The 12,429-nt window shown below is 44.6% G+C and overlaps 1 protein-coding gene across 4 annotated transcripts in view; it reads right to left on the minus strand.

Annotated features, from left to right (window-relative positions):
* Nucleotides 1-11,897, minus strand: part of shkbp1 (SH3KBP1 binding protein 1) — a 36,224-nt gene extending 24,327 nt beyond the window's left edge. The window contains exons 1-6 of one of the 4 annotated variants that reach the window (XM_048618279.1): nt 11,730-11,860; nt 3,722-4,515; nt 3,520-3,573; nt 3,221-3,266; nt 2,995-3,068; nt 2,332-2,390 (exon numbers count right to left, since the gene is read on the minus strand). In XM_048618279.1, coding sequence (XP_048474236.1) covers nt 2,332-2,390; nt 2,995-3,068; nt 3,221-3,266; nt 3,520-3,573; nt 3,722-3,747 — 259 coding nt within the window. In that variant the 5' untranslated portion in view covers nt 3,748-4,515; nt 11,730-11,860. The other 3 variants (XM_048618278.1, XM_048618280.1, XM_048618281.1) reach the window with 3 other exon arrangements.
* Between the last annotated feature and the right edge of the window lie 532 nt (nt 11,898-12,429).

A 12,429-nucleotide genomic window follows, 5' to 3' on the forward strand; every position in this document is an offset into this window, starting at 1 on the left:
ATACCACATTAGCAGATGTGCAGGTGAACATCTGCTTGATGTGGAAAGTCTTCTTGGGGCTTGGGATGGGGGTGTGGGGGCAGGTGTAGCATTTCCTGCGGTTGCAGGGAAAAGTGCCGGGTGTGGTGGAGATGGAGGGGAGTGTGGAGTGGACAAGGGAGTCACAGAGAGAGTGGTCCCTCCGGAAAGCAGATAAAGGGTGGGGAGGGAAAAGTGTGGTGCGGGTCAGATTGCAGATGGTGGAAATGTCAGAAGATGTTGCGTTGGATCCGGAGGTTGGTGGGGTGGTACGCGAGGACGAGGGGGAATTCTTTTTTGGTTGTTATTGCGGGGACAGGGTGTGAGGGATGAGTTGCGGGAAATGCGGGAGACATGATGGAGGGCATTCTCGACCACTGGGGTGGGGGGAGTTGCAGTCCTTGAAGAACGAGGACATCGGAGATTGGATCTTGCCCACATCCTCTGCCTCCAAGCACAAATTCCCTCCTTTATCCGAGTGGTCGTACCTTGTCCCTAGCTATTCTTTTGCTTTTAAGTGTATCAATAGAAATGCCTTGGGATTCTCTTTAACCCTAATTGCCAAGTTCACGTCGTGGCCTCTTCTTGCTCTTATTTCCCTGCTTGAGTTCTTTCCTGCTTTCCTTATATGCCTCACGGGCCCTGTCTGATTTTAGCTTCCTAAACATTACATATGCTTCTTTTTCCCTTTGGAGAGAAAAATCACAACCTCCCTCATTATCCAAGGGTCCCTTGCCTTGCCACCTTGGACCTTCCTCCTTACTGGAGCATGCCAGTCTTGAACTCTCCCCAGCAGGTCTTTAAACAGTTCGCACAAGAGGATAGATAGGGTGGACAGTGGGAGCCTTTTTCCTCGGATGGTGGTGGCTAGCATGAGGGGACATATCTTTAAATTGAGGGGTGATAGATATAGGACAGATGTCAGAGGTAGGTTCTTTACTCAGAGAGTAGTAAGGGCGTGGAATGCCCTGCCTGCAAAAATAGTAGACTCACCCACTTTAAGGGCATTTAAATGGTCATTGGATAAACATACGGATGATAATGGAATAGTTTAGGTTAGATGGGCTTCAGATTGGTTTCACAGGTCGGCGCAACATCGAGGGCCGAAGGGCCTGTACTGCGCTGTAATGTTCTACGTTCTAAGTCAAATATGGACTTGCCCGATAACAGCTTCTCCCAAATAACACTACCTAGCTCCTACTTAATACTGACGTAATTTGCCCTCCCCCAGTTTAGTATCTTCCCACAAGGTCCTGACATATCCTTGTTCATTGCGATCTTAAAAACTTAAGGAGTTGTGATCACTGTTACCAAAATGCTCTCCCACTGAAAAGATCAGTCACCTGGCCAGGCTCATTAACCAATACAATGGTCCAGTATGGCCCTCTAGTTGGACTATCCACATACTGTTTCAAGAAACCCTCTTGGATGCACTTAACAAATTCTGCCTCGCCTAAGCCTCTTGGTCTAAGGAAGTCCCAGTCAATATTGGGGGAAGGTAAAGTCACCCACTAGGACAACTGTTTTTTATTGCACCTTTCCATAATCTGCCTCCATATTTTTTCCTCAATGTCTCAGTGGCTGATGGTGGTGGGGGGGCTATAGCATAATCCCAGAGTGATAACACCCATCTTATTTTTGATCTGTACCCATATTGCCTCAGTAGATGAGCCCTCCAGTATGTCCTCTCTGGATGCAGATGTAACATTCTCCCTGATCAGTAATGCAACTCCACCTCTTACCTTCCTCTTGATCTTGTTTAAAAGAAGAAAACCCTGGAATGTTGAGCAGTCAAACCTATCTCTTTCAATCATATTTTTAACAACTTAGTCCCATGTACTGATCTAGGCTCTAAGCTCATCTGCCTTACTTGTAGTACAATAAATACACTTCAGTCCATCAATCCAGTGTTCATTTACCGGCCTCTGCCTGTCCTCCTTTTCTGATTTACTGGTTATAACACTTACCTCCCCTCACTGACCCTGCGGGCCTGATTCCCAGCACCCTGCTAGTCTAAGTTTAGGAACCCGCCTGCTCCTCTTCAGAGGCCCGGCCAATACTTATCATCAAGCCAGATCACAAAACATGGATCAACCAGATCCTTATGGCAGTACTGTTTGGTGGGGTGGAGGGGGGAGAAGAGGAGACATTTTAGGGGCCTGTCAGAGTGAAGAAGGACATGGCTGGATTGGTTTGGAGATTCTGGACAACAAGTGAAGGAGGGTGCTCCAGTTGCCCCCCTTCCCCACACCCCCACCCACCCTCTTTCCTCATCCCCACTCTCTCATTGCACAGCCCCTCCCCCTTACTCACCCAGCGGTGCAATTCCATAAAATTCCGCCTCATGCCGGAGAGTTGCAATGTTCACATCCCTGGGGAAACCAAAAATCAATTCGTTTCCAGACAATTCCACAGCTATTGAAGTGATTGAATATTCAATAAACACCATCAGCTCCGTGCCGAATGAAAACTATCCCTCCCTGACAACGATCACATCCTCAACTTCACAACACTCGAGGCTGACAGAGGGCAGGAAAGTTACTGAGGAGGCACCTGTAATTTCAGGAAGGGATTACATGCTTTCCTTCTTCTCCCGGGAAAGGCACAGCTCAGGTTAGATACAAAAGGAAAGCAGTCTCTGAACTGGGTGTACGATCCACTCCCTCAGCAGACAGACAGACAGACAGACAGACAGAGGCTGAAGGGTTTTGCTGTGGCAACGCTTCAGGCCTGGCCAAGTTAGTGGCTTGTTGAGGGGGGGGGTAGTGGGTTGCCCACCTGGTCTCTCTCCGAGTTATATCAGAGGCCAGCTGGCCCTGGGACCAATTGTACAACAGCATCCATGATCACAGAATCATAGAAAGCCTACTGTGCAGACAGAGGCCTTTTGACCTATTGAGTCTGCACCGATCACCAAAGACCATCGCAACCAGACCCAGTTCCAAACAGTCCCTTTGTTGTTCGCTGTCGACGTACCTGGCATCCAACTCTTTTGTGCGGAGAAAATTCAAAATGGATGTGAAGACAGTAGGGTCTCGATCAATAAAGATCTGAAATAAAATCAGAGGGAGAGAGAGATTGGGGAGTGCTGGGCAGAGTAGAGTTAGCCCATTCAGGGCCAGCATTCAATTGTAGATGCAGAATCAATATCTACTGAACCAAATTTTGATTCCTTATTGAAATGGGCTGTGATTTTACTCACTGCTCCAGTTTCATCCTTTAACGTTGAAATTCTTCCACTCAACAAACTGTAACACAAGAAACAGTATCAGATCAATAACAGTCAGGTCTGACATTCCCTCCCCATATCACAGAGTGTGCCCAGCACCCAATGTCCATTCACTGCAGAGCTAATCCACAAAGCACAGTGAGATTTGTTTCAGGAAATCTGGATTGGGAAAGGCAGGGAAACAAGTAGAAATAAATCCTCAATCAGAAACTCCTGCTGTAGAGTGTGCGGTTTCTCAGAAACTGGAAACTTGACCAATGAGTGTATCTTACCTTGAGAAAAAGGAGTCTGGGATCCAGGTAAGAGTCTGTCTTGAGGAACTGAACCTAAAATATATTCAAGGAAACCAGAGAACGTCAGTCACAATATCACACACACACCCCCCCAAAATAGGGCATTCTGACACAGGTTGGGGGTGGGGGTGTTAACGGCACTCAACTGTCATTATCAGCTACTTTCGTACAGAAGGCTCACCATACATAAAATGGATGCAGAATCATGAAAAATATATAATGTCTTCCAGAAGTCCAATGACTACCCCTATTGATTCACTAGAGTGATAGAAAACAGGTGGTGTAGGCCATTGGCTCACAGCACTTGTACCATTGGATATGTTTGTGGTTGACGTTGATCCTCTCAATGCCATAGGCCAGTGCTCTCCTGATGCCTTCATCCTCTAGAAATCTACTTTCTTTCTTTAATATTTTCAGTGACTTTCCCATAAGGCTGTGGAAGTGGAGAATTCCACAGGCTCACCAGCCTGAGTGAACACATTTCTCCCAATATCAGTCCCAAAAGAACCTGTATCCTGAAAGTATGACCCCTTATGGTAGAGTCCCCACCAAACCAGGGAAACCTCTCAACCCTGCATTCACTTGGTCCAGCCAGAAATATGGGATGAGACTCCTTCCCATTCTTCCAAACTCCAGTTGGCTACAAATCAGAGAGGCTCATGTGTTCTCTGCATAAAGAAATTCCATTGAACTTGAAGTGTTAACTCTGTTTCCTCTCTCCACAGATGCAGCTGGGGTTCTCCAGCGCTTCATGTTTGAATTTCAGATCTCAAACATCCGCAGTATTTTGTTTTTATTTTATAAGAAAAATTCAATGTTGCCCAAAGCTGTGCACACAGCCACTCCACACTTTTCTGCAAACGGCATCAGCACCAATCACAGCATTCTGGATGTCGCTGCTGTGCCCTGACCTTGGGGGCTTGCACAGCTGGTTAGAAAATTGGAGAGGGAACACTGGTCCCAGCAGTTCATAATCTGTAACAACATAGAAAAAAGTGATCTGGGGGCCCAATTGTAATATTTCCAAGTTTGACGACGATGCAAAACATGACAGGAAAATGCAAAGAGGCTTAGGAGAGATTGTCAGAGACCGCAGATTTTTAATTTTCAGGACGATAAACTGAAATACCAAACCCTATTGCAGAAGAGTTTATCAACTCGAACATGAACTGCTGCATTTTCTTAGTTACCCCACCCCAGCGAAAGGGAGAATTTGAGATACCTCAAAAGACTTTCGGTTCTGCTGTAAGGAAATTCTGCATGACTACAGCCCTCTGATTGGGTGCGGTGCAGAGTGTTGAGATCTCCAAGTACCAGAGCAACAAGAGAAACATCTAAAGCTTGCGCTCCACTGGCTTCCTGTTCTCATAAACATGACTTGCCCACACATCCGCCAACTGATAAAGTGCCATGAGCTGAACCTTCAATATTCAGCCTAGTGTTCCATTGTATTTTCTACATCAGTCATGATTATGTTTTTTTAAATTTAATTCTCTTTAAGCCCATGTCTTTTGTCACCCAGGCAGCTCAAGATTTACTTGCCTACCTTTGACCCTTGAGGTTATATACTATTGACTGAAGCGCTTTGAAAGAAGCCCACCTATTCAGCTGCCATTTTCCTTACAAGCCTTTAGCTCAAATGCATTTGTCTCCAGTTCCATGTGAACAATTGGAGTTGGCCTTCTCCCAGTTTATAATTGAGCAGTCATGACTGCTCAATCTCCTTTTTCATCATCACTGTAGATTTAATCACAGTCAGCACTGTTCCTGAAAAGTTCTTCCAATGACATCTGGAGGGACATCTATTTGGCCCACTTTGATCCAAAGAACCAGGTCTAGCATTGCCTCCTTTTCCTCATTGGACTCGAAACATACCGCTTTAGAAAAGTCTCCTGAACACATTCGAGGAACCTTACTCATTTCTGGCCTTACATTACTCCATATTCCAATCTATATTTGGAGAACTAAAACTGCCCTTTGTAAATAATCAATAATTCTTGCACTTCTCCATAATTTCCTGGAAAGTCTTTCTCTAAAAATCTTTTCCACTAGCTGGTGACCTACAGAAAACACGAAGCAAAATAACTGCAACGTTATTGTTCCTTAGTTTTAGCCAAATCAATTCTGTCTCCAGTTCGGTGACTATGTTCTTTCACCACAGAAGTGTTCTCCTGATTCAATATAGTCACTCCAGCCTCCCATTTTCTCTCCACATTTCAGGAACCAATCATGTGTCTAGGAATATTTAATACCTAGTCCAATTATTCCTCAAACCAGGTCTCAATCATAGACACAATGTCCACATGGAAATCAGCACTTGTAACTCAATCATATTTACCACACTCTGTGCATTCATGTACATATGCTGTAAACTTGGGCTTAGATTTTAATCATTTTTGACCCCACCTATTAACTTCATATTCTTAATCTTTGTGCTATCTAGCCCACCCAGCATTTTGTGTAGCTCACTGTTTCTGATATTACCTCTTGACTCCCGCACGCTTTCCACAGGAGTATAAATTCTCCAAAACAGCACCAGCAAATCACTGATCAAAGTAATTGCAACTTTTTTGTTCCTTAGTTTTAGACAAATCAGTTATTTAGGTGCAACCCATCCAGTCTGGAAGGTCACATCTCTCTGGACCCGAGGAGACACGATAGAGTAGTCTGCCACATCAGTGCAAAAGGCAAGGGTGAAAACTTTGCAACCACCTTCAGTCAGAAGTGCCTAATGGATGATCCATCTCAGCCTCCAGCAGTGATGCCAGTTTTCAGCCAATTCAATTCATTCCAGATGATATGACGAACAGTTGGGAGGTTCTGGATATTGCAAAGTCTATGCGCCCTGACAACATTCTAGCAATTGTGCTGAAGATCTGTGTTCAAGAACCTGTAAAACCCCTAGCCGAGCTTCTCTAGTACTGCCCCAACACTGACATTTAATTGACAATATGGAAAATTGCACAGGTATGTCCTGTACACAAAAAGGTCAAATCCAACCCAGCCAAATATTGTCCCATCGGTCTACTCTCAATCATCAGTAAAGTGATGGAAGGTGTCAGTAACAGTGCCATCAAACAGCACCTGCTTAGCAATAACCTGCTCAGCGACGCCCAGTTCGGGTTCCGCCAGGGCCTCTCAGCTCCTTCATTGCACTGTTGGTTCAAACATGGAAAAAAGAACTGAATTCCAAAAGGCGAGGAGAGTGTGACAGCCCTTGACATCAAGGTCATATTTCTTTGAGCGTGGCATCAAGGCGCCCTAGCAAAACTGGGATCAATGGGCATCAGCGAGCAAAGTCTCCACTGGTTGAAGTCATACCTGGCACATAGGAAGATGGTTGTCAGTCATCTCAGCTCCAGACATCTCTGCAAGAGTTCTTCAGGGTAGTGTCTTCAGACCAACCATCTTCAGCTGCTTCATCGATGACCTTCCCTTCATCATAACTTCAGAAGTGGGGATGTTCACCAATGATTGTACAATATTTAGCTCCATTCTCAACTCCTTAGATACTGAAGCAGTCCATGTTCAACTACAGTAAGATCTGAACAATATCCAGGTTTGGGCTGACAAACGGCAAGTAACATTAATGCCCCACAATTGCCAGGTAATGACCACTTCTGACAAGAGCGAATTCAAGCATCACCCCATGACAATCAATGGTGTTACCATCACTTAATCCCCCACTTTCAACATCCTGGGGGTTACTATCAACCAGAAACTCAACTGAACTAGCCACGTAAATACACAGTAGCTATAACAGCAGCTCACAGACTGGGCATCCTGCAGTTAGTAACAATTCCCGACTCCCCAAACCCTGTCCATCTACAAAGCGCAAGTGAGCAGTGCAATGGAATACTCCACACTTGCCTGGATAATTACAACTCCAACAACACAAGAAGCTTGACACTATCCAAAGGCCAAGTTTGATTGGCACCACATCCACAAAAAATTCACTCCCAGTAGCAGCAGTGTACACCATTCACACGTTGCACTGCAGACATTCACCAAAGTGCCTTAGACAACACCTCTGAAAATCTCTGATTTTCTGAAGGGTCTAGGGCCGAAACGTCAGCTTTCCTGCTCTTCTGATGTTGCTTGGCCTGCTGTGCTCATCCAGCTCAACACCTTGTTATCTCTGAAACCCATAGTCATTTTCATCTGGAAGGACAGTGGCAACAGATACATGGCAACACCAGCCACTGCAAGTTCCCCTCCAAGTCACTCAACATCCTGACTTGGAAATACATCGCCATTCCTTCGCTGGGTCAAAATCCTGGAATTCCCTCCTTAAGGACATTGTGGACTTAACTACAGCACATGGACTGCTGCATTTCAAGGCAGCAGTTTTACAAAGGGCAATTAGGGATGGACAATAATTGCCAGAAGCAGCCAGTGACACTCAAGTCCCATGAGTGGATTATTTAAAATAACACAATAATAGCAATGGGCTTCTAACAGATTAAGGAGATTCCAGGTCTGCAGTCTTGTTTTCAGTGCCCACAGGCTAAAGTGCAGAAATTATCAGCCAGGATTCCCCTGCCAGTGACTAAGTGTCGCTTTCTTTCAAAAGACACTTACCGTTGCTCAGTGTCTAGCTCCAACCAATTCCTTGCACAGATCCACAGACCATTACCGATATCTCAAGACATTGCGCGATCTCTCAACCACTATTCTGACCCCAGCCGAGTTCATGCAGTGTGAGACTTGTGATGCAGAATGATGCTAACAGTATGGGTTCAAGTCCCATACCAGCTGAAGTCACCATGAGGATCCTTCCTTCTCAACCTTTGCCCCTCACCCGAGTCACGGTGCCTCTCCAGTTTAATTCAACACCACTCATCTTAACAAGAGACAGTAGACCGACTGTTGTCTGGGACCATGGAGGCTATCTATCTTGAGATTCACACAACTACCTACACCATCTCATCCATATCCTCAGCTTCCGTATCCAACAGCACAGTTTCACTCCATTTCAAAACTGTCCCAATCCAGTTTTTCACTTCACACTAAACCTCATTCAATCCTATCATATGGAAAAAAAAAAAAAAAAAAAACAAAAACTTTTTTCCGGGTCAACTGTGAAAGATTGCAAACTTCAACACCTCATGGATGACACCACTGTTCTTTTACTGAAGAAGGGTCTAGACCCAAAACGTCAGCTTTCCTGCTCGGCCTGCTGTGTTCATCCAGCTCTACACCTTGTTGTCTCAGATTCTCCAGCATCGGCAGTTCCTACTATCTCTGTTCTAGATCTTCGTTTCGTCTGAACCACATCATCCCCCACCTTCCAAACTCATCATGACTGACTTTTCACTGTTCTCTCTGACCTTGAACTACCTGCTCTCAAAGGCCTCACTTTCAGCTGCTTTCACACTGACTCAGTGATTCACATTTAGCTCAAACCAGGAGTTCATCACCTTCTTTATCTTGTATTTGTTTTGTCACCAGGAATCTTTCATCTCCCACCAACATGTCTAACCCCACCTAGATATCCAGCCACACTCTTCTACTACTTTCCCCTCCAGCTAGTCCCAGTGAGCTGATACTCTTTCCTCCAGCACATTTCAACACAAACACCAGCACCTTTACCCCTTTACCATAAAAATACTTCTCCCACAAAAAAAAACAATCCTATGCTTTCTTGAATTTATAGTCTGCTGCGCACTTCTCATAGTACAGTGCTCAAATTTGGACACCCCAGTGATAGCTGGGTGACAACTTTGCAAAACATCACCATTCAGTTCATGAGCAGGATCCCAAACTCCCAGTTACCTGTCATTTTCAATCTTCACCACACACTTACACTGTCTTTGGCTTCCTGCACTGTATCAATATAGAGTCATAGAGCTGTACAGCACAAAAACTGACCCTTCAGTCTAATGCGTCCATGCCAACCAGATATCCTAATGAATCTAGTTCCATTTGCCAGCATTTGGCCCATATCTCTCTCTAAACCCTTCCTATTCATATAACCATCCAGATGCTTTTCAATTGTTGTAATTGTACCAGCCTCTACTACTTTCTCTGCAGCTCATTCCATACACACCACCTGCTGCATGAAAAAGTTGCCCCTCACGTCCCTTTTAAATCTTTCCCCGCTCACCTTAAACCTATGCCCTTTAGTTTTGGACTTCCTCCACCCTCAGGAAAAGACCTGACTATTCACCCTATCCATGCCCCTCATCATTTTATAAGCCTCTAAAAGGTCACCCCTCAGCCTCTGATGCTCCAGGGAAAATAGCTCCAGCCTATTCAGCCTCTCCTTGTAGCTCAAACCCTCCAACCCCAGCAACATCCTTGTAAATCTTTTCTGAACCCTTTCAACTTTCACAACATCATCCCTATAGCAAGAGACCAGAATTGCAAGCAGTATTCCAATAGTGGCCTAACCAATGCCCTGTACAGCCATAACATGACTTTTAACTCTGACACTCAATGCACTGACCAATAAAGACAAGTGTACCAAATGCCTTCTTCACTATTCTGTCTAGCTGCGACTTCACTTTCAAGGAACGATGAACCTACACTCCAAGGTCTCTTTGTTCAGAAGAACTCCTCAGGACTTTTCCATTAAGTGTACAAGTCCTGCTCTGTTTTGCCTTTCCAAAATACAGCACCTTACATTTACCTAAATTAAACCCCATCCACCACTCCTCAGCCCACTGGCCCATCAGATCAAGATCCCATTGCATTTCTGAGGTAACCTTCTTCACTGTCAACTACACAACAGGACCTGATTGAGGTGTACAAAATCATATCGTTGTGTAGAGACACAACAAACAATCAGCTCCTCTCTCAAGTTGGTAATTTACAACATTCTGGACACTACCAAATTCAAAAATTTCAGATAAAATAACCAATTCAAGTCACAGGGTGGTTGTTGGTAATGATTCTGCATTTTCATATTGACGCCTCCTATAGAACCAGCTTTGGTTTCTTCACTTCATCTGCCTTTGCCTTGCATCATCAAGCTTGGAGGTGATGCTGTCTATGGTCAATTAGTCTGCTTCCCTCTGGGGCCAGAAATGGCAAATAGGCATTTGAATGAAACAGTGAGTAACTACCGATCACTGAACCCAGCCAAAACCACACAAAGGGTCATGAGGGCAGATGCCCAGACACCCCCTGACCTCCTCAGAGAAAGTCACATCAAGTGCTTGCTGAGAAAGTAACTGGGGCACCTGGACTTTCCCCACTCCCTGCAGAACATCCCCCACCTGGGAGTCAGCATGGGATCCACAACAGTCTGAATAAAATAAAAGAAACATTTATTATTAATCTTGGGTTTGTGCCAGAGGCAAAGATGGAGACAGGTTCCACTTACTGAAACTAACAGCTATTGTCCAGTAGTCACACATCTCCAGACCAATCATGAAGACATGGAGAGGGGCACATTCTGAAGGAGATTGGGAGTCATGATGAGCACCTTATTGCGGGCAGGGGAAGTTGCAGGGTGCAACAGCAGTATTCCAAGGAAGAAGAACAGGGCTTTTTTTTCCCCCTTGACAATCTAATAAGTAATTATCACAGAGCAACAACAACCTGCATTCACATAGCAGCATTAAATGCAATAAAACAAAGGGCCTAATGGCCTTCAGAGAATTTTAAAAGTCAGTAGTCACATTGAGCTACATGAGGAAGCTTGGTGTAATATAAATAGATGTTGTTGTAAGAGACAAAGAGGAATTTCTGAAACAAAGTAGCATAACTGAAGCAGACAAGCTGATCATTTCCCACAATCTTGCGGCGCACATCGGCTGCAGCATTTCCTACATTACAACAACCAATACATTGCATCGACTGCGAAGCACTTTGGGACGTCCAGAGGTTCTGAAAGGCACACTCTAAATGCAACTCTTTCTCACCATTCTTGCTAATAAATAACAGAAAAAATGTAACGCTGAAGTCACAACCCGAAACATGAACATGTTCTCTACACAATGCTGCTTGACTGCTTCCAGCATTTCTGGTTTTAGTGATAGAACATAACTATCAGACTCAGTCACAACCACAAACACCGCTGTTTAACAAAACGTTGAAACAGCAAATGGAAAAAACCTGTTGCTAAAGACAGAGGCTTGGAGGCAGCGTACATTCAAACAGCTCCAAACACCCCACGCAGGACAGTGATCCTGAAATGAGAGGATTTCTAATGCCCAATTAATACCAATCTGCTCCTTACCCACCTCTTTCCTCCCACGTTGAGATGTATAATTTCTCCAGGCTGGGCCACATTTGCCATTTCACACCATCCCAGGAAACCTCAGCCAATCCCCAACTTCCTCAAACAAGTTCATCAAACTTTGGGTGCGTTTTACTCCCGCCCCCTGCCACAAGCGGATTGGCTTCGATCTGTTAAAGGTCGTTCAGGTTTTATTAGATGATTGGTCAGATTAATGATCATTCAAACTTCACCCTCAGTCCCAGGGTACTTTGCATCAGCTTCAATGGCTAGGATCTTTTTTTAAAGGGACATCTCGTCTAGTGTGCCACAATTTCTTAAAGTGACAGGACACTGAGACTAAGTTGTAGAAATACAAGAGAAACAAACAACTCCATTTTTTTCAGAAACAATTGACTCTTGAGTCAACAGGATGTGGCCTGATAAACATTTCCCATTTCGTAATGAGAATGACGGTCATGAAGTAGCCAGCAAATCGACTGCAAGAGAGGACGAAGAGAGAGGAAGAGTCACAGAGCACAGTTTTTAAAGTTTGAGTAAGGATGACTTTGACAGGATGAGGCAAAAATTGACTGAGCAGAAATATTAATGTCTGAAACTGTGATAGATCGTGGGAGTTATTCAGGATGTAAATGGTTGAATACAAGACTTTTACATAATCCTCAAATCAAAATACAGAGGGGGCATGGTTGAGACGAGTAGAC

Source organism: Rhincodon typus, chromosome 39 (assembly GCF_021869965.1).
Source record: "Rhincodon typus isolate 14 chromosome 39, sRhiTyp1.1, whole genome shotgun sequence".
NCBI classification, from domain to species: Eukaryota; Metazoa; Chordata; class Chondrichthyes; order Orectolobiformes; family Rhincodontidae; genus Rhincodon; species Rhincodon typus.